The sequence below is a fragment of the Pomacea canaliculata genome, linkage group LG4 (assembly GCF_003073045.1).
Source record: "Pomacea canaliculata isolate SZHN2017 linkage group LG4, ASM307304v1, whole genome shotgun sequence".
Taxonomy (NCBI): Eukaryota; Metazoa; Mollusca; class Gastropoda; order Architaenioglossa; family Ampullariidae; genus Pomacea; species Pomacea canaliculata.
In genome coordinates this window covers 31853720-31876765 of record NC_037593.1, presented here as the reverse complement: position 1 = coordinate 31876765, position 23046 = coordinate 31853720, and the positions used below count along the sequence as shown (strand labels likewise).

The window sequence follows — 23046 nt, the reverse complement described above, 5'->3', positions numbered from 1 at the left end:
AAAGAAGAGAAAAACTTCGGGAGCCTTGGAAGCGTGTATTCTAGTCACTGGGTCACAGTATATATATATACGAGACGCAATATGAGTCTCCAAATACACTAATTATTATCAGGTCGCAAAATGTAAAGAATGTAAATGAGATAAACACACTTTCCTTTTATCCGTCCGTAAACGCACTCGACGAACACTTCACCAGTCTTTGGACAGTTCTTTCACAGAACAACCTTGGTACACTTTTGTCGTTACTGGCTGAGGTCACCAGCTCCTTGACGCACTGTCTCTAGTTCACTCGCACTGCTGCTCCTCTGGTTGCCCCAGGCAACGGATGCAGATGCGGCGACGCTCTCAGGCGACAGTGGTCCGGCACCGGCTCCAGACGACCAAGACCCCAGAGGTACACAGGAACAACAATCACTACCCCGGCGGTTGCCCCAGACAACGGGTGGCAGAGTTGCTGTTGCCGGTTCAGACGGTGTACCCCTTCTTGACGTCTGCGAGGACGGAGACCCCTTTCTCACTCTTCCAGTTCCAGACTGCAGGTGCCAGCAAGCAGCGCGATACGTTCTCGTAGAACGGCCCCCACAGACTTGCTGCCTACACCTGATGCTACGCTCAGAGACGGTAGTCCCTGCTGGTGTGTTTGGGAAAGGCCACGACTACACATCTACCCTAAACTATATACTAAGGAGACACGTGACTTCTCGCCACCAAATCCACCCGGCCCTGACGCTCTCGATCTAATACTAAGGCGACTACTGACCACCGCGCTATACCCGTAACTACTTCATCTTACACCCCCGACCCTGGGCCTCGATCGCCTCCATCAATCAATTAAGGCGTAAAAACGGACAGAAAGGCTTCCCTCCACTGTCCGCTTTCACCGACCACTGCCCATCTATAATTATCTACCCCCGCTTCGGCCTGTTGTTCTGGCCTTGAACCAGGCTGGTTCGTGACAGATTCATTCAACTGAATTTATTTGGTCATCCAAAATAATGGTGTACAAATGCAAGCAAAGCGCGCGAAAATCGGCCACAAGTATGTCGATCACATTTCGACCGCGTGCCGATCACTGAATTTATAGTCACACGTATGCTCGAGCAAGCAAACAGTAAATATCATATCACCTCACAAACTTAAGTTCTTTTGAAATAGGGTTCATACGAGACAGAGTTGCGCAGACCATCCAAAGGTGCCACAAATATTTTGAATTAGGATTCATATCCAAGAATTAAGATATTGGTGTCACACTGCGCTTTGTATCTGTTACTTTCTGGTCAAAACAAAAAATACACTCTCAAAATTAGCACGGACCTTTACGGCAAAATTTTAAAAAATCCGAACACGTGATCTGCAGAAAACTGATTTATACTGACTAAACACGCAGGCATGCACACACACACGCGCGCCAACGTCCGCCACACGACACATATTATGTTGCTACTTTTTGCTGTGGTGGGGGAAAGAGTTTCGACTTCATCTGCATACCTGCGCATGCTGCACATACCTATCGATTCAAGAAAAAAATCCTGGCCATACCGAACTGCAAACAGAAGCTATACTTATTTATTTTTTGGACCATAAAAATAACGTCTAAAATTTTAAACTAAAAACACCATCAACACACGATCATATGTATGTTATAAATGTAAAGACAGAATGATGAATGCCAATTTTTTGTAAGTCAAATCACAAACAGTTTGCATGTGTGCATGTGTGTGTTAAAAGTAGTCCAAAGCTAGAACTGAATGTACATATAAGGAAATGTAGAACTGGATACATAAAAATACAGACATATATACAGAAATTGATTGCGAGGTCATTGACACACATACCCAGATTTCCCCTTTTTCCATATATGTTCCACCATTACCAAAATATAAAACGTTCATATATCTTTATTAGAATTGTACAACAAAATATGAATATTGATTATATCTCTAAAAGATGCATAAATATCATGATTAAATAGCGGAAATCACAGTCACAACCACTGGAATTCTTCTTGTGGTGTTCATATTCACTATTGTAAAAGTGATGCACATCTGAATATGTATTAGAGTAAGTTTGTATTTGTAAACAAACAGCTATCACAATAAGTTACAATTATTAATTATAACACTTCAATAGGCAAATTCTATAAAATTACAGACAAAAAATTCTTACCTCATTATTTTACATTTCCAGGAGATTTTACCACATGGCTACAGCTATAAAGTGATGGCATTTGAACCAAAATCTGAGGGAAAATTCACATGCGAAGTCCGGCTGGCAATATTTAGTGCAGATGCTGCAAAACTACTAGCTTCAGAAATTTCAAGAAAGAAGCAAGGTTACATTGCGTGTTAGGGCTACAGTGCCAGCAAAGGAGGGGTGCAAAAATATTTATAAAGAATATTTCAGATGCCAGCACAACACAAACCCAGTTTCTGCTACAGCTGACAGCCGTCTTGGTTCCAAGAATTCAAAATGTCCAGCTCTGCTAACAATTGCTGTGCAGAGACAGCTTGGAAAACTCAGCAGGTATTACTGTTGAAGTGTAAATATTATGATGATCAAAAGAAAGATAATGAAGCAGTATGTTAAGTTTACACATATTTTGTCTGTTAATATTCAAAAAACAAACTATACTGTCTGTATGTCATTAATATTAATAGTACCAAGCACTCCTCTTGTTTGCATGTATTGTTTTAGTATGTGTATCCATGTGAATAAAAAAGGAAATGGAACACTTTTTTTGTTCAACACTTATATGGTAAATATGGGGAAGACGACATTTGATCATTGTTAAAGCTGTGATGGGTCTATGGTTATGTAATGTTTTGTAGCAATGAACAGTCAGTGAGATGTTACATCCTTTTTGCAGAACAAAGAACATAGACCCACTTTTGAAAGATCTCCCTACATGGCTTCGGATTGAACACACTCACAATCATAGTCTGTACAGTGCTGATTCTCTACGTCATAGGGATGTAAATGATGAGACAATCGCCAAATTCAAAGAGCTTTTTTCAAAGGGCCACACTCCATCTTCAGCACTTGAAATGCGTAAGATGGACCTCCAAATGGAACATGGAGTGAATTACATTTATCAAGCTGCTGACAGAGCTTTTTGTCCTGATCTGCACTTTTGCTACAGGTACTTAACATCTGCAACTGGTTTGTCAATAGAATTAGATGTTCATATCAGTTTTCTCATGACTTGACCAAACTTTCACCTGTTTTACATAATCCTGAAGTCCCTAGTGTTTCTTTACTTGTGTATTCTTATACGTTTACTTACAATTAAAAATAAGTACGCAAAAATAAATATGTGCCTCGAGTGTTAGAGCACAGTATAGTTGATAATGTTATACCCTTACAATCAGTGTTTTTTTGGTTCATTTCATCAGAAACTGCAATATTGATTTGATGAAAAAATAAGAAGTAAATAGTGGCTATAATGTCTATGATTTCAACATTTAAGCAAGTTTTCTTTTGTTATAAGGGGAAGGTGTTGAATGTCAGGATAGAATCCTTAGTTTGGACAGAGCAATCATGAAACATGTCAGACTTTGTAATATTTTATCTGTGTTTTTATGTTATTCTTGTAGCATTCTTTAGCTCTTCTAGTATGTCTTTTGTTGATGAGCAAATATCACATGTGCATTTGGTCGATGTAAGGACTGAGCCATTTGGATAATTAACTTTAATTTATTCAAAACAAAGAATTTAAGACACTCTTGACTATTTAATTTCTTCCTTCCCCTACATTTCAGGCTGTACAAGAAAGTATTTGAAGAGAAATACTCTTCAACCTCTTCAGAACTGTTAACTGACAGCCTACAGACAGCTTGCAGGACATTCAATGCAGAACAAAATGGGGAGTTCTGCAAGGTAAAAGAAACAGCATCAGGGAAGATAGCCATAGCTGTCTGCACTCCCCTCATGATGAGAGTGCACACACTGCACCGTGCAAGCGGTGAACTTGTTTTTATGGATGCCTCAGGGGGGTGGACAGGTATGACTGCAGAGGTTTTCTGCTTCTCACTCACAGCGTTGCAGGTGGACTCCCTTTAGGCTGCCTTATTGTTTCTTCTGAAGCAACAGAAGTAATAACAGATGCTTTGTTACTGTATAAAGAACTTTTGCCAGCTGCATTCCCTGAAGCAACACTTCTTCTTTGTACATTCCATGTACTTCAGGCCGCTTGGCGTTTCCTCTGGGAGGCCCGAAACAAAGTACAAAAAGAAAGCAGGCCTCATCTACTGAGCATCATCAAGAAAATGGTTTATGCTCAGAGTGAGGATGAAATAATTAATGTTTATGATAATGCATGTAGAGATGATGTTGTTAGGGACAATCCCAAATTCAAACTGTATTTAGAAAAGCAGTTTGAACGAAAAAGTCTATGGGCAGCCACTTTTAGAAAAGATCTTCCTGTGCGTGGAAATAACACAAATAACTACTGTGAAGCAGCTATGCATGTTTTGAAAGATAAAATCTTCTGCCGCACAGAGCATATAACATCTTATTAGCACGGCTTCCTGCCTACTATGAAAGGCGGCTGCTGGACCTTGCAAATGGTAGGAAAGATGTTACAATTAGCAGATGTTATTTATATGGATCGGAAAACATTAAGAGGGTAATGGTTCAGGCTGTAGGAGATCTTCATTTTGAAGTTGAAAGTGAGAGGGAGCATGGTAAGTCATACCAAGCAGACATGAACACAGACATGTGTTCTTGCCCAGATGGCATGACAGGTGCACCGTGCAAGCACCAGCATGCTGTTATAAAATTTTTTAATATTTCTTCATGTAATATATTTCCTGTTAAGGATGTCAAAGCAAGGAGACATTTCTTCCAGCTAGCGACTGGACATGATAGTATTCAGCAGGAATGGTTCCAGCCTCTTGTTGATAATCGAGAAGACATCCCTGAACCGTATACTTTGAGTGCAAATTTGGAAACAGTAAACACACCACTTGAAGCTGACAACAACAACAGGACTGAGGAAATACTGAAACATGACTCTGAGGACGAGTTTGACATCCCTACCACTAACAGACAGATTGAAGTAATACAACAATTTAAAAAGAACATAGACAAACTTTTAAAAGAAATGGAAAATAATAAGGATGAACTTTGGCCTGCTGTTGACAGTTTTAATAAACAATTAGAAAAGTTAAAAACCACAAGTGCACTGTCAACAGCACTTTTCAGTTTTGGAAAAAAACACGGGAGTCTCTTCAGTTTTTCCGACGAGGTATTATTCCTGTTCAGCCATCAGCAATTGCCTGTCGAACAACATATGTTGGGGGCAGACAGTGCTTGCAAAGTGGCAGAAAACCAATAAATGCTAAATTTTCTGTTAATACAAAAAAAGAGAAATTTATCAGAAAGCTGCCAGCTCCTTCCAAGAAAAAAACAACGCAAAGCAACACACAGTATTAGCCAGTGTGTAAAAAACAATGAAAACCTAGGAAAGCGCCACCACACAAAGTGATGAGTAATTGTAGTAATGGTGAGAAAAGTTGATGCCTTTATGAATTTTTTACATATGTTATTTGATAAATAGTGGGTTGACATCACAATATAAGCATAGTCTGTGTTATGAGTGACAATCTCTGTAGCACACTTACCCAAAGTAACAATAAGATTGGGTTAAAAAATACTGCATGAGAATATCAGGCTGGTTTCAAAATTCCATATCACTTCAACTTTAATTGCAAACTTTATGAATCATTTACAGATTGAAAACTGATAGGATTTTATAAATATACATTTCATCTTTCGAGAATGTAAATATAAAATTCGTTTAATGTATTCAACAGTATTTGGGTGTGAAAGCTTGCTTTAGAAATGGACATATTCTTATAGGACATATTTTTTCTTCTGGTGTCCACCAGGGGATGCCTGTAGCCATTTTTTCAATTTATTAATAAACTTGCCATTAAAATGATAAACAATAGAGAATGGAGTCATGTTCATGGACACGTGTGTGGCAAAAGATTCTATCTTTGCTACTTTATTAAATTATTCATGTTTCTTGATGTAATACTTCATACTTCGGAATCTAAAACTTGGGAAGGTAAAATTTATAGTAACACTGTTGTAACTACAGAATTGGAGAAAAAGAAAGATACACGTGGAATGGTTTTGTCTGTTGTATATGTTTATAAGTACTTTGATATCTACCATACAAATAGACTCAGTTTTATGTACAGATAATTACTCTGTAGATATATGTATTACTGACACTTTTTTATGCTTTGGTACAACTGTATGTAACCTTTCATGCAAATATGGTGTTGAGAAAAACAATGAGCTGATATACAATTACCATTATTTCAATGCTATGTTTATTCAGTAAAAGTTATTACAAATGGATAACAACATAAAAATCTGCAATAACTATTATTTAATGCTGTTGAATCTTCAATGAAACTGAGTAAAGAACATGTGAAAACATTATATTATGTAAAATGTGTGTTTATGTACAACAAAAAAAATGCCATCTTAATGATGTTGGGTATGAATACCATTCTATGCTTTTATGGGAGTTTTTGAAAAGAGCATGATGTAAATTATTTTGCGAATTCTGCTGGAATATTCTAATCTCATACAAGTTTCAATATCTGGTAGCACTCGGAGAGATGTTTTAACAACATTTATAAGAATAATCTAATTTCCAACATCAAAGCAAATTTGGTGAAAAAGAATTAAGATCAAAGTTGTTATTGTGTACATAGTGAACATTTATATATAATTATTTTGTCTTCGTTTACTCTCTGTGTATTTTAGTTCTTGAAATATACTGTGCATTTATTACATATTTTATTATTGTGTATAATACAGTTTGTTCTACATGCCCTCTGAAGGTTCTGAGTAAACTTTGTTGGACTTTGAGCTTTGATTCTACATGTTTCAATATGGTTTTAAGAATGTCTGACAGAACGAAAGCCAGGGTGGAACAACAACTTTTTTACCTTATTGTTGACAAATGATAAATCTTTATTTACGAGGGTAACAGAATAAGCAAATGGGTGTTTTACATCTAGGCCTATATGAGAAACGTATGATACATTTTAAGTTTCAGTTAGTGCATTGCTATACTAAAAATGTCACCTCACAACATCAGTCCTTTACTTTTCCTTTGTTTTAAACGTGAACTTTACCTTGACCCCTCGATCGCTGAATACTATAGTTCGATCGTTTGAAGTTACACATCACTTCGCAAAAGCGTGTCAAAGGCGTATCCAACAACTTCATCTCGCAGTGGCTTTGCGAACAATTAATTATTCAGCACCCGGGGTAAGCAGGCAAAGCGTTGAACTACGGACTCTGAGAATCTCCTTGTGGTCTAGCGTTGGCTACCTCGGGGTGTACCTTCCACCTGAATAATCAAAACAAAGTTTGTCCTGGGTCGTCTGTATTATTATTCAAATGGCTTTGCGTTTTCTTCACGCGGATAAGTGCAGAGCGAGAGAAGAACGAGTGTCTCAGCGAGTACACGTGTGTCTGTCTGTAGGAGTGTGCAGGCGTGTGTCTTGGGGGAGGGAGAAGTAACAATGTTGACATTGTTTGGTGTATTACTATTGCAGGCATTCTCATTTACATGAGATTAACTTAAACTGTCTGTGTGTCTGTCAGTCAGTCTGTCTTTGTGTCTGTCTGTCTGTGTGTCTGTCTGACTGTCTGTCGGTCTGTGTGTCTGTCTGTGTGTCTGTCTGACTGTCTGTCTGTCTGTCTGTCTGTCTGTCAGTCTGTGTGTCTGTCTGTCTGTGTGACTGTCTGTCTGTCTGGCAGTGGCTGTCCTGGCCTGTGTTCGTCTTACAGTTTACTCAATGTTTTAAGTTTCTTATCATCACAGAGCTCTCCTTACCTTCCTCTCAAGCAGAGGATCGCCACTGTCGCAATGAGGAGTCCTAAACAGACTCCCCCTGCGAACCACCCACCGACGTTACGTGTGCACGTGGTAGCACAGTCAGCGACATCAGGTGGGCTTGTTGTTGTAGCACCGCCTGTCACAAAGTGACGGATTCATGTAACAACAAATCCTGTGAAATTCCACCTACCAGCATGTGGAGAATTTGTGCCAACAATATTACAGAAATCCACACATACATTAAAATACTGCGATGACTGTTTACTGTGTGGAGACTACGGCGTCCGTTATGTGTTTACCTAGAAATATTTGTCAGACACACAACTGTTGCAGGAAGAACTGAACGCTAAGCCACCGATACATCAAGTGTCAACTACACACAACTGTTATCACACATCTCAGACGAAATACGGTTTTCTGTAGCAACACGTGGAGTGACTCGAGTAGTTAAATATTTGTAGACAAACAAGACAAGCTTACCATCGTTCTTACCTGAGGTCGTCACGTGGTCAGTGGTCAGCTCTAGAGGCACCGTACTGTCTTTGTCAGGGAGGTCTGTGGGGAGACCTATGTGCCCTGGATGGAAATGTCCTTGTGGAAATGTGGTGGAAATGTCCTTGGGGTCGTCGTTTCTATTTAAATTGATTTCCACCCCTCCTGGGGTGATTAGCATCTTAAGCTCTCCTCCCCTCAGAACTCGTGCCGTGATAGAGCATTCTCCTCTCATGTCGCCCTCGCTGTCTCCCGACAATGTCTTTATTGTGGTTGTACTAAGAAGCTGTGATTTCGTTTCATTCTTGGAAAAAAACAGAATTGAAGATTTGTAACAGCCGACCATATTGTAGTCGACCAAACGATTTCAAAAAGTTAGGGGACGATGTTTACCTTAAAAGACAATTGCTACCTTACTTTGTGTTGTGTTGTGTTTGTGTTGTGTTTGTGTTGTGTTGTGTTTGTTTTGTGTTGTGTTTGTGTTGTGTGTCTTCTTGCACAGTTCTTTGTGCAGAAACGGTACAGGTTGTCAACATCTGTCATTGACTCCATTTAAACTTTATCATTTTAGCCAACAATCAATCATAACTATTTATTGTGCCAACGGCAGCGTCTCACGGTCTCACCTCGAATAAATAAACACGATGAACATAAATGAACATAAAAACAACAAATCAATATGAAAAAAACAACTAATATACAGGACAGATCAGCAACAAATCAACAAAAAGTCTCTTCGCCGACACTTTTTTCTTATTTTATGGACGAGTATTTATTATTTATTGAAAAAGCGCTATATAAATCATCATCCATCATCATCCATCCTCATCAACCACCATCCATCGTCCATCATACTTTTATGTTCCTTTGACTTTGGCAGGTGTAGGGAAGGGGGAAGGACATGGAGGGTGTGGAGGAAGTCAGGGGTCGTTGAGGCCACATTTACTGATTAGTGATTATGCTGCCATTAATTCCAAGCAGTCTGTTTGTTCTCAAGTCTTTGGGCCGACAAGGTTCACTGTCCTGGTGACTGCGGTTATTGCAGGATCGAACCTACTGCTGCATGGTTCCTACTTTATAGCCAGACACTTTCTGGTGAATATTTTGTTATGATCATTTATGATATTTATGTTATGCATTTGAATGCAATACTTCTTATTTATCCGACCCGAAAGGATCAGACATATGAAGCAGACATGATGTTAGAGCTCATCAAAACATAAAACCCGTTTTCTTTACATTTGACTAAAAGGAAATACAGCTCAGTTGCTTGAAACGAAAATTGGAAAGGATGCTATTTTATTTCTGAGATTTATTTTGCTTTAAAAACGAGAGAAAAATAGCGATTCTCATATTACTTAAAGCTTAATTAAAACTGATGACTAAATGTCATCGCCTTCTATCTTGTAGTTAATGTCAATATATCAGACATTCAACATACAGAGCCGACAGAAAAATACTTATTTTCAACTGCTGTGTGTGGGAAAGTGGCGTAGGTTGGGTTGAACTGAGCAACTTAATTAATCTCTGATGGCAATGATAGCTTGGGAAACCTAGTTACAAAATCATTAAAAAGAAAAAGTGGCAGTTACAATGCAAGATAGTTCACTGGAGGCAGCACTGCAAGTACAAGATGACATTTGGTTTGGAAAGCTCCGTGGAAATGCTCACCTGCAGGACCTGATACAGGTCACACCTGTATCGTCCATTAGCTGAATACGCCTTGGTGATGCTGCAATGAGCTGACACTGTGTCTGTACCTGTGTCTCCACCTGTGTCTCTACCTGTGTCCACCTTCACATGGCAGGACGACTCGTTAGCGGGGTCTGCAATGTGTTACTGTCTTATAAACCACATCATCAATTTGTTGGCAATTTTAATAATAAAATTATATCTTATATTACTACTGCTTTCCTGGCTACAGCACCACGTATTGAGAGAAGAGGATGAAGGTGAAAAAATAAAGAGAAAATACAGTTAACATGCAAGAAGACACTTTACTCAGTCGACTGACCTTACGGAATAACGACCACGGTAAGTACACAAAACTCTACACAACATTCTCTTGCAATTTATCCATGTCTCTATTTGTCTGTGTACTGTTAGTTCTGTTTTTTTCTCTCTAGCTTTAAATTTGTGCAACAGTCTTGTTGCAAAATATTGTCCCAAGTCTCGCCGACCTTACTCATTCACGTGGAGGAGAGAAAAAGAAAGATATCCTTGTAAACACTTTGGAAAGCAGACAAACTCTCGTCCAGCTGGTTGAAGGTAAGGTACTTCAACAAATGTACTTTTACACGTGTTAGTTTTATCATGCATAACAAAATGTTTAAAAGTGTGTATTTCTAGGACTATTATTTCAGATGCCTTCACTTACATATCAGGTCCACTTTGCAAGTTGTTTCTTCTTCAGTTTCCGGGACTGCACAGCTCACGTTGTTCAGGTCAGATACAGAACCGGAACTGACTGTGAGCACACTTGATGATGCAGATGTTCTTTTCGCTGAAATATTGTAGTCATCAGTTAAAGTTGTGCACATTTCTTGCTTTGCTTCGTTTGAAAATGATGGACACCGTGTGGCACGCTTTCCATTTATATTCCAGACTATGCTGTTCTCTTTGCTTAGGCAACCACACTTTAGAATAGCGGTAGAATCTCGATGTACCTCGAGGTCTTGATTTTCACACAGACACGGGACAGAACCTGCACATGAGAGAACAAATACCAATGTCAATTGTTTCAATGTTACTGTGGTTCCTCATCACACGAGACATTGGTCCCGGGGAGCTGGGCAGACAGGAGACAGAGGTGTGCCCACCCACTGTCGGGGGAAAGGTGTGTGCGCCATGTTGACACGTCTGTCCACACGTCTGTCCAGTAAGTAACGACACGCGGCTGACGAGGACAGAGTTGTGAGAGGCACCAAGAGTGACCAACTACGAGCAAGACGACGACGAGAAGCTCATCTCTCGCTTCAGACGGCTGGCGACATTTGCCGAGTATCAAAAGCCACAGACTTTCAAGAGATGCGGAAAATAAAACATTTTGCTGCAGAATGCACATCAAAACCTGTGCAGACCATTGAAGAATCGACAAAATTAGGCGACGATGACTTTGTTGCTGTCAATCAAATGCATCCACGGAGTGGACTTCAGTGGTCAACGTGCGAGGGCATGGCATCATCCTCATTCTGGACGCAGGCGCACAGGTCAACATACTGCGATACCATCTTTATGGTCGACTGAAGAAAACACGATATAAGCCTCCAAGGCTCATCTAACAACATACTGTGGTGAACGACTTTTCGTCATCGGTAAATAACACGCGTACTTGCATCACTCAGGACAACAAACATGACATCGAGTTCCAGGTTGTCAATATAAACATTAAGCCGATCTTGGCTGTCGCGTGTCGGCGATTGTGTTGTATAGTCCGTGTTGTGTGTCCGTACTGTGTTGACCTGTCGGTGGGTGTGTGCGCGCGGAGGAGGGGGACCAAGGGACAGTTCACGCGGCCCTTGTACCCTGACTCGCGGCGCTGTCGTCTCTTCTTTTCGGGACCGGACCGCAACCCCCCCCCTCTCCCTTTGACTTTTCTACCCCCTCCTTTCTTCTTTACCTTTGTTCTTTTCGCGCGCGCGGAGTCCTTGTCGTGTTTTGCTGTAGTTTCTGGACAGTCGCCACCCAGCAGCGAACGGTGCCGGACGTGGGGGACGGTGCTAGACCGTGGCCCCGGTAGCCGGCGTTTTTCTTCTCGACAAACCGACCTGTCACGAGCCGTTTTGGGTTCCTTGGGTTCTACACCACAGCAGTCTTGGGGGCCTTTAGTTGGGGGTGGAAGTGTGAATGAGCTAGAGTATCTGTATATTTTTCACGTTCTAATTTTTCTTTTGAGTGTAAGACATGCATCTTGTGAGGATGGCATTTGTGTAGGCCGGGTCTCGGCGCATGTGGCGCGCGCCCGCTTTTCTCCAATGGATTTGTGTGTTTTAGGACCGGTGCTTTAATGGTCACATGCAGGGCCGTGCTTAGGGGCAGGCGGACGAGGCATCTGCCTAGGGCCCCGCGCTTCAAGGGGCCCCGCGCTTTTGATTGATATGGTAACTAGGCATATGGAAGTGTAGTCAGCCGTATCACATTCTCGCTGGACGCGCTTGGAGACAGAAGGCTGCTGGACACCGAGGATTTATCGCGCATGAACGTTCGTGCATTGAGCTATTGCTGGATTTATGTGAGGGCCCCGCACATGCCCTTTGCCTCGGGCCCCGCGGGGGCTAAGAACGGGCCTGGTCACATGTATATACTTGTACTAGAATATTTATTTACAAACTGTACAGTTGTGGGAGAGCCGTCTTTTGATTGGTTAGATTGTTTTCTCTACAGGCTCATTTTTCATTCTTCTGTGTTCTTCCTATTGTCGTTGTGCTCCTCATCCGCGCCCACGTGTTTCCACATCTCTTTTTGTGCCACTGTTCGACGCTGCGTCCACCACAACCGCCACCCTGCACCCTCGTCACCTCGTCGGCGTGAACTCGTGACCCCGCTGCGCGAGCGTGCTGCCAGCCTTGTGTCGGCACCGTCGAGCAGGAGGTCACGTGACCAGCGACCTACACGATCGTCTCGCACCTTGACAAGAGGAAGGAAGGGGGGCCAGCAGGAGGAGAGGATGAGGGGGGTAGGGGGCGGCTCGCAGGGCCAGAGGGCGGGCGACACTTTGAGCGAACTTTTGGTCTGCCACCCGGCAGTACGTGCGGGTGGCGTGTGCTCCTTGTAATTACTTTGTATCTCGCCTGTGCACCGGGCAACTGTTTGATGCTACTCCTTTTGTTTTGATTACTCATTTTTAATCTATTCCCTTTTTATTTGTGTGTGAGCGTTAGAGCGTCTGATTTTTTTTTTTTTTTATTATTAGAGTTATTTTACGTATGTAATAAATTAGTTTGTTTTGTTATGTCAATTTTGTCTTTGTGATTTCTGTGTGGTCTGCGCTCAGCTGCTGTTCGATTGTTACGTCGCGAACCGTCTCCGGCCGAGCGAGAGGGTGGGCGTTCGTTACCAGCTGGTTGCGAGCATCCGGGGACGTCGGGGGCGGTCACGCGACACTGGCACTGTTCAGTTACCACACCCTCAATCTAATTCAATGCATAGAAGTCATCGAAGATGATCCAGCTTTATCAGATTGTGTGGATGTGCTTCAAAGCCTTGGAAATATGAGATATACATAATATATACACAGCGCTTCGAGATGACTTTAAAAGACGAGTTACAGCAAATGGAGAAAATTGTCGTTTAGAAGGGGGACTACTATGAATTCTATGGTTGTCGTAGAGAAGAAAGGCAGCGGACTGATAATATGTTGAGACCCACGAGACCTTAGCAAGGCGGTGAAATGTGAAAACTATCAGCTGCCCACCATCGAGGAGATTGCAAGTCGGCAAAGTGGCAACAACACAGTTTTTAGTGTGCTTGACACGAACTCAGCATGGTAAACTATTTGGGCAAATTGCTTCCCAACCTCTCAGCTATAGCAGCACCTTTGCGTCTTCTACTAAAGCTGGAAAGTGAATGTGTGGCTACAGCAACATGACAGTGTCATCCATGAGCTAAAACATTTCGTTATCCAGTCTCTAGTTGCGGCCTGTAAGCTCGTTGTTTGGTCAGTGGATGCAACACCAGAAGGACTCGGTGCCGTGTTGATGCAAGAAGAGAGACCTGTAGCTTTTGCCTCAAGATCCCTGAGTGACTGTGAGAAGAGATACACTCAAATACAAAAAGAAATGTTGGCAGTAGTTTTCGGCATAGAGCACTTCCACTAGTATGTGTACGGGCGCCCAGTAACAGTAGAAAGTGATCACAAGCCTCTGGAACCAGTCCTCAAGAAGCCACAGTCAGCGGCACCTCCAAGACTTCAAAGAATGGTGCTGCGCTTGATGAAGTATAATAGTGAGCTGGTCTACACAGCAGGGCAAGAAATGCTTGTCACACATTGCCCAGGGCTGATCTTGATGAAGTATAATACTGAGGTGGTCTACACACCAGGACAAGAAATGCACATATCACACACATTGTCCATGGCCACGCTTCCATCACAATCACCAGCAAGCGATGACTGGGAGGCAAGCGATGACTGGGAGGCACAGATTCACCTCATTATCAACAGTCTGTCGATCTCTAATGAAACGCTGGACTTATTTAAAATACAATTGAGCAAAGACCCAGCACTTCCTGAAAAAATAAGAGTGTACAAAGATTTCTCGGATGAACTGAGCGAAAAAGATGGTGTACTGTTTAAAGAGGAACAACTGATAGCTCCAATGACATTGCAACATGACATGCTACAGAGATTGCACCAAGGACACACGGACCGTTACAAGTGCCAAGAAAAGGCCAGAGAAGTCTTTTTCTGGATTGGAATGACGACTCAAATCATCAATCTGGTTACTAAATGCACAAGAGTTCGCGAAGTTTGCTAAATAGTGGGGACTTCAGCACACTTCTTTCAGTCCCAAGTACTCACAGCCCAAAGGCCTAGCAGAGCATAACACACAGACCTTCAAAACATTCTCAAGAAAGTCGTCAGGCCAAGACCCCTACATTGCCGTTGTAATTGTTGTTATTTGCTTCCTCATTGCGTTTTCTGTATTTTTTATTTTATGATTAGTTCTGTTGTTTACTTTTTCATAGGTCGTATGTTATTTGTTTTCCTGTCCGTCGTATGTTGTCCATGTCTGGTTCTTGCTCTTGGGCGCTAGCAGCATGCTCCTTAGGAATGTGAGCATGCGCTTTACAAATTTTGCATTTATTCTTATTTTTATATTTTAAAGCCATGTAATTTATAATACAGTAAAACCTTAACTCCTTGACGACTAAAATGCAGGTGAAGTGGTAATTTAGTGAGGTCGTGACTGGAAGAGGTCTCAGTAGGGAGAGCGACCAGTCTGCCTGGATTCCAGCAACCATGACTTCAGACATCTTTACATTTATTTTCATTCATTTCAATGCTCAATAAACCTCTTAAATCACTATCACATTTGCTTTTCTTGTTCTGTTCGCCTTTCTCTCGATAATTTTCGCTTATTCTGCCAGTTGACCGATGATTTAAAGGGGAAGTAACTGTACAGGCAACAACAAACAATTAGTAAATAAAAAAACATTTGTAACGTCTTCTAGAAAAAGTGAGAATGAAGATGAAGACAACAAGTGTGGCTCTACTCACCCAGACTTCCGGTTATCAAACACAACAGTAAGAGCAGGTGGCTGAACATGGCTGGTGAGGCACGCGGCGCCAGGTGGAGGAGACAGAAGACTGCAGGCCAGAGGTTTGAACTCTGGCTTCAAGCAAGGTGGTAGTTATACACACACGTTCCCTGTCAAGACAACAAAGCCGATAAAATATTGGTTCTCTAGGGGAGTCGTCGCACGATGTGGTAGTTACACCAGTGCATTGGAATCTTTAATTTACATACAGAGAAGTTCCGTGTGGAGGGAAGAATAATCAAAGGCCGCTACTTTGTCTCCTGACACGAGGTGCTGGTTGTTCCAGTGCATCATGCATCTGTTATAAATGATTATGATCTTTTAACAATTATAATACAGAATACAATAAAATTTGTTGAAGATGGCGACTGATATCTATTATGTAATGTTATTAAAGTCAAGACTATCTTGGAAACGAGGCTGCGCCTGACAGGCTGAGTTGCTTGGTTGTCCCGCGATTTCTCTGCTTTCTTGTGCAAGGTCTTTGCTTTTCCGTATCCATAGATTTCTTGTAGCTACATGTTGTATTTGTTTGTCTTAGTCTTTCATTTGTTGTTGTTTTTACTGCTTGTGACTTCTTTGCTTGCTGTTTCTGTGGATTTTATTGCAGCGGCTACGTTCTCCGCCATTATTTTATTTGTAATTCTTACTCCTCGTCCTTTTTTCTATTTTCGAAAACTTAGTCTCACCAAGATTCTCCTCTATTATCTATTAGCCTTACCATAATTTTAGTCCTTTGTCCCTCCTTCCTTTTGTAATATCATGTTACTCTCTGCTCTTATTCTTGTTATTTGGTTCCTCTTAGTGTTTTCTGTATTTGATTTCATTCTTTAGTTCTGTTGTTTATTCTTTTATAGTTGATATGTTATTTGTCTGTTTTCCTGTCCCTCGTATGCTGTCCATGTTTCGTTCTTGTACATAAGTGCTAAGAGCATGCTCCTCAGGAGTGTGAGTATGCGCTTTACAAATTTAGCCTTTATTATTATTATTATTATTATTATTAGTAGTAGTAGTAGTAGTAGTAGTAGTAGTAGTAGTAGTACAGTAGCAGTAAGACAAGAACTGTGGGAAGGAAAGGCTCACTTGCTATTTCCCTAAAGTGGGTGGGGTCGATCTAGTCTGGCATCATAAAAAAACTATATTCTAATTTAAAAAAAATGTTTTAGTCGATTTGCATTGGTATTGCAGTTGTATACACCTCAACAACCCACTTTGCAGTTTTCCAGACCGGGTGTTGGTGACGACGGTCAGTGACAGGTACCCAGCGCCACGACAGCAACACTGAGTGCAGTCACTTTGTGTCTCAATGCATCACAAACAACACTTATTCTCCCGAGATGATGAAAGGACTTATTTAAGCTAGTTAACAATATTAAGATGTTTTGTGTAGTTGTGCTTCGTGTCCAGTGAATGAGTACAGCGTAGCAGCGCCAACGACCTTTTGACCTGTACAACATCTGTGGAGATTGCAGAGATTGAACTTTGTAAACTATTTTCAATGGGTCCCCTTTTATGACAGGTGCTGATAGATTGAGGGGTCTACCACATAAAATATTGGGGTGTACAATATTCATATTGTGTCTGTAATCAACATATTGCTGAAGGGCGAGACGGCGGCGTCACGTGACTTGAGTCTAGCAGTGGAACGTGTCACATGCTAGGCGCTCCACAAGACTCCATCGGACGGTCTTCACTGTTTGTCCTCCAAGTTACTAATAGTTTCTGTCACAACAGTCTGTTTTGTAGCCTGAAAGTCATGAAAGTTCATCAAATGTCTCTTACACCGATCTTTGAGAGCAAGTTGTCTCAGTGAGCAGACAGTCCGCACAGACTCCTGTTTGTCGACTGACAGTTGCTTGGGTTGTAGTCACATTCTCATACAAATACTCCATGCCATGGATGTCAGTACAAAACTTTCTTTAGGAATAAAAACATATCAATAAAGTGATTTTCCTTCTCTCTCTATATCTAGGTAAATATATAGCTATGTGTTCTTCAAACAGCTGTTAGATATACATATCTCTGTAACAGCAGCACCTGCCATCTTTTTGTTTCTTAAATTTGTTTCTCTTCTGTGATTTGATTGCCACCTATTCTTTTACAATTGACTTTCTTGTGTTGTTCGATTACAGACATTACGTTTCAACCAAGGGAGGCTTTCATTCCCCCAGAGGGTCAGCTCGTGCCTTTTGGTGATTTGTGTTTCTTGTCTGTGGTCCTTCTGACAGACTTTTTTCTTCGTTCAATTTGCACTTCGTGCGTCTTGTAGGTTTGAAATTCTTTTGAAGGTAGACGAGAGTGAAGAGGTGTGTGAAGGGAGTGTTTCTTGTTCTATTCTTGTCCTTTGTCCTGAAAACTTGGACATCACGATCTCGACAGACAAAAACATTCGTTTGGTTGTTGAAAGGAGGCGCATGTGTGACGAGTGAGTTAACTTTAGCGACATTAGTTCCTGACTAGAACAGAACAGTCAGACAATGACAATGAGGGAACATAGAAATCAGTCTTTACAAAAGTGCTTTTGTCCCTCATCCCTGCACCCCTGCACCTCTGCACGCCAGCGGGTCAAGGGACGAGGTGACATCGCAGCTGATGACGTGGCGCCAGGTGTGAACAGCAGGTACACGTCAGTGTTCGCACCTGGTGACAGGTCCTGCTGGGTATTGAAGTAGGAGAGAGAACAGAGAATGTTGATCTCCTGATACATTTAAATTAACAGTAATTAACTGGTTTAGTCCTGTAAACGTAACTTTTGTCTTCTAAAAATAAACTGGCATTTTAAAACTGATAGCGACTGATGGGGTGGGAGTCGACAGGTATTGCTTGAAAAGCTTTTGTGCATCTTGGTCTGCTTGAATGAAATGACGATTTCTGCATTAGTAGTTGTATACAGGCAACGCAATTCAGTGTGTGTGTGTGTGTGTGTGTGTGTGTGTTTATATGCGTTTGTGTGTGTGTGTGTATTTATATGCGTGCAGTGTGTGTGTGCGCGTACGTCTGTGGATGTATGTGGGTGGGGGTGGGGTGGGGATCAAGAGTGATAACATCTTGCTTGTGTAATTCTGGTGATTTTCTAACAGACGATGCCCAGGCCTGACCTGACCAGCTTGGAGATCTCCCAGGTGCTCTGTCGCCTGCCTTCGTCTTTCTTCGTCCTCGTGGAGCGATGAGGGCGGACCTTTGGCGAGTCATAAATATCTTTGCTTTCACTTGTATCAGGACTTTTAATGCCCTTCTCCATTTTGTTTGAACCAAGAAAAGCTTGGACCAGTCAAGCTACAAACACTAAGTTGAATATATTTTTAACCCACACCATCTCGCCTCGTTTTCTCTCAAGCCTGGGGGCTGATGGTTAGAGAGGCGACCCTTCAGTTGAGAGTTGTTTGTGTGTGTGTGGTTGTTGTTGTTGATAATCTACTAAATGAAGTTGAAAGGAATGGACTTTGTTGCCGCGCGTGTTTCTCGTTTTATGTACATTGATAACAGAAGATAATTGATGTTCTCCCTTGTGCATAGCAGCAAATAATTGTATTGTGGTAGGGAGGGAGTAGGGAGGGGCTGCAGTGGTTTTTAACTGAAGTGTAATGGCGTGTCTTTAAGGTGGGCGCCAGAAGACATAAAACACTCGTTTATGCTAATCATTGTTTACTATTCAGTCTTTTTCCATTTGTGTTGGTGAAGCGCGTGAGTTTGACGTGCGGCGACTACGTCAGCGGTCGTGTAGGCAACAAGCGGCGGATCAGAATCACAATAACAACAGCAGTACAAAGCACTTAAAGCCAAGTTAAATTACATGTTCCCGCTTGTCGGCGAGATGAGTGGACTTGAGGTCAAGCACTCAAGCAAATAGTCACACGGCTGCAAACTTCCAAATCACTGGACATCATTTGTCCTTATTTACTGACCACTTACCTGTACACACCTTGAAACTGCTCATCTCGTGCTGTGGTGTAGATTGGAGACAAAGCGGATAGCCGAGTGGTCATCGCTGGCATCCCAACTAAGAACACGCTGGTTCAATGCCCGATTAACGCAGCAAGCTTTCCTCCAGTCGACCCAGCTGGCGGCAACGGGTACCTGACTGCTCAGAGGGTTGGGGAGGGTACGGCAGCGAGTGAGAGGACATGGACACCGACCTCATGTCAAGCTGGCCCTGAGAAGATTGAGGTCTCTAACGGTCTCTAACCCACCAACGACCTGACAATGTCAGGAGATAAACTTTTACCTTTTTTAAACTTGTTTGTGCGCTACACAAAATATCTGCAAGACGTTATATAGTATTAAATATATAGAATAAATATAAGTGTGTGTGTGTGTGTGGGATTATACTTCAGCTTCGTCTTGAAGGGAAACTAGTGTGAACAAAGTTGTCCAAGTTGTTTGACAGAAGCCTTTGTTATACTTACCTGTGTGTTATACTTACCTGTGTTATACTTATCTGTGCGTTATACTTACCTGTATGTGTTATACTTACCTGTACATTATACTTACCTGTGTGTGTTATACTTACCTGTGTGTTATACTTACCTGTACGTTATACTTACCTGTATGTGTTATACTTACCTGTATGTGATCACGATCAAACGCACCGTCATCCTAACCCTGACCTTGTGTGTCATCACAGACTGCAGGTCTTCATCTTCCCCTCTGCCGCAGCTACTTTTTGGGTGAAACAGAAGCAATCATGAATTCCTGACTACCTGCGACCTCCAGGCCACCTACTTTGTTAAACGATGTTAGTGTTTTCCTGGAGGAGAGCTTTGCTGTCCAGCACTGTGCCGAGGTTCTTAAAACTGTGGACCTGGTTATGCTGCTTTGTCACTGCCATCTTGTCGACAGTTGACGCAGTCCATAACAATTGTGCACGTGGTCATTCACACCAGCATCCATGTGAACACTGAATGCGGTGTTTAGTGAATGATGTGAGGCTGAGATTCTTTATGATGATGATGATTATTATTATTTTCTGTTTTTATTAAACTAGTCGAAATTGTTCGCTTAACCCGACTTGCAATCACAATGGGCTTCCGTAATCACAGTGGTTCCAACGGTCACGTGAGTGCGAGGATGCACACCGACTGTAGCTTCACAGCAGTTTCACCAGCTCTACAGCCCCACGGAAATTTCACATCGTGCAAGTAGCTTTCCAAAAGGATGTTGTGGGTTATTAAACAGGAAAGTGCTTCCACCTTGAGGAGATTTCACACTAAAGGGATTTCACATTTTCAGCACCCGGAGAAATCCCCGACGCCAGTCTTGCGGACATTTGACGCATACAGAGCGTGTCCCAAGACGAGATCTGAACCTTGAGTGTGTGTGTGTGAGAGACATACTGTATGTAAAGACAGCAATGTGTGAGAGAGTGAGATACTGTATGTAAAGACAGCAATGTGTGAGAGAGTGAGATACTGTATGTAAAGACAGCAATGTGTGAGAGAGTGAGATACTGTATGTAAAGACAGCAATGTGTGAGAGAGTGAGATACTGTATGTAAAGACAGCAATGTGTGAGAGAGTGAGATACTGTATGTAAAGACAGCAATGTGTGAGAGAGTGAGATACTGTATGTAAAGACAGCAATGTATGAGAGAGTGAGATACTGTATGTAAAGACAGCAATGTATGAGAGAGTGAGATACTGTATGTAAAGACAGCAATGTATGAGAGAGTGAGATACTGTATGTAAAGACAGCAATGTATGAGAGAGTGAGATACTAATGTAAAGACAGCAATGTGTGAGAGAGTGAGATACTGTATGTAAAGACAGCAATGTATGAGAGAGTGAGATACTGTATGTAAAGACAGCAATGTGTTGAGCATACTGTATGTAAAGACAGCAATGTGAGAGAGTGAGATACTGTATGTAAAGACAGCAATGTGTGAGAGAGTGAGATACTGTATGTAAAGACAGCAATGTATGAGAGAGTGAGATACTGTATGTAAAGACAGCAATGTGTGAGAGAGTGAGATACTGTATGTAAAGACAGCAATGTGTGAGAGAGTGAGATACTGTATGTAAAGACAGCAATGTATGAGAGAGTGAGATACTGTATGTAAAGACAGCAATGTATGAGAGAGTGAGATACTGTATGTAAAGACAGCAATGTGTGAGAGAGTGAGATACTGTATGTACAGACAGCAATGTATGAGAGAGTGAGATACTGTATGTAAAGACAGCAATGTGTGAGAGAGTGAGATACTGTATGTAAAGACAGTAATGTATGAGAGAGTGAGATACTGTATGTAAAGACAGCAATGTATGAGAGAGTGAGATACTGTATGTAAAGACAGCAATGTATGAGAGAGTGAGATACTGTATGTAAAGACAGCAATGTGTGTGTGTGAGTGAGCTACTGTATGTAAAGACAGCAATGTGTGAGAGAGTGAGATACTGTATGTAAAGACAGCAAGTGAGATACTGTATGTAAAGACAGCAATGTGTGAGAGAGTGAGATACTGTATGTAAAGACAGCAATGTGTGAGAGAGTGAGATACTGTATGTAAAGACAGCAATGTGTGAGAGAGTGAGATACTGTATGTAAAGACAGCAATGTGTGAGAGAGTGAGATACTGTATGTAAAGACAGCAATGTGTGAGAGAGTGAGATACTGTATGTAAAGACAGCAATGTGTGAGAGAGTGAGATACTGTATGTAAAGACAGCAATGTGTGAGAGAGTGAGATACTGTATGTAAAGACAGCAATGTGTGAGAGAGTGAGATACTGTATGTAAAGACAGCAATGTGTGAGAGAGTGAGATACTGTATGTAAAGACAGCAATGTGTGAGAGACATACTGTATGTAAAGACAGCAATGTGTGAGAGAGTGAGATACTGTATGTAAAGACAGCAATGTGTGAGAGAGTGAGATACTGTATGTAAAGACAGCAATGTATGAGAGAGTGAGATACTGTATGTAAAGACAGCAATGTGTGAGAGAGTGAGATACTGTATGTAAAGACAGCAATGTGTGAGAGAGTGAGATACTGTAGACAAAGATAGCAATGTGTGTACATATGTATGGATGTATTTCTCATATCTCAATACACATTAGATGGTGACAGATGAATAAGGAATCTTGAATCTTAACTTTCTCACTGCACTAGTAACAAGCGAGTGTTTGAACCCCTACACTCCCGGGCGCCCCCTTGACAGAGAGGTAGGGTTAACTCAGACGTGTAGAGGTGGACTGCTGTCTGTCTGCCAAGACCAGCGCTTGGCCTCCTGCGATGTGATCCGCCGTTAGTCTCGGCGAGCCGTAGCAAAGAATGGGACTAAACCGGAAGCTTTCTTGTCTCATGCCTCGTTTGAGCAGTTAACTGTAAAACATCGTGTGCCAGCGGTCCAGCGATACTAGTGCGAGCTCAAACGGATAACAATGATCGCCAAAGTCGTCATTCGTCGTCACCCTCGTCGTCTTCACACGGACCGCGG

At 41.8% G+C, this 23046-nt stretch overlaps 2 protein-coding genes across 2 annotated transcripts; one reads left to right on the top strand and one right to left on the bottom strand.

Moving 5' to 3' along the window:
* The first annotated feature begins 331 nt into the window (after positions 1-331).
* Positions 332-6888, top strand: LOC112562510. Its single transcript, XM_025235790.1, is given in 6 exon segments — positions 332-394; positions 2306-2523; positions 2867-3139; positions 3759-3991; positions 3994-4491; positions 4494-6888. Coding segments are annotated over 6 exon segments (2127 nt in total). The 3' UTR covers positions 5336-6888.
* A 144-nt stretch (positions 6889-7032) lies between these two features.
* Positions 7033-16247, bottom strand: LOC112561327. Its single transcript, XM_025233740.1, has 6 exons — positions 15576-16247; positions 10737-11063; positions 10031-10185; positions 8360-8663; positions 7865-8003; positions 7033-7375 (listed from the first exon to the last, which is right to left on the bottom strand). Exons 1-6 carry the CDS (start codon positions 15622-15624, stop codon positions 7315-7317), a joined length of 1035 nt encoding a protein of 344 aa, XP_025089525.1. The 5' UTR covers positions 15625-16247; the 3' UTR covers positions 7033-7314.
* Between the last annotated feature and the right edge of the window lie 6799 nt (positions 16248-23046).

Coding starts and splice junctions, on each gene's coding strand:
- LOC112561327 (XM_025233740.1), bottom strand. CDS start 15,624: ATGTTCAGCCACCTGCTCTTACTGTTGTGTTTGATAACCGGAAGTCTG. Junction 8,664..10,030: donor ACCTGTATCAGGTCCTGCAG/GTGAGCATTTCC, acceptor TTTTTTTCCAAG/AATGAAACGAAATCACAGCT. Junction 8,004..8,359: donor TGACCACGTGACGACCTCAG/GTAAGAACGATG, acceptor ACTTTGTGACAG/GCGGTGCTACAACAACAAGC.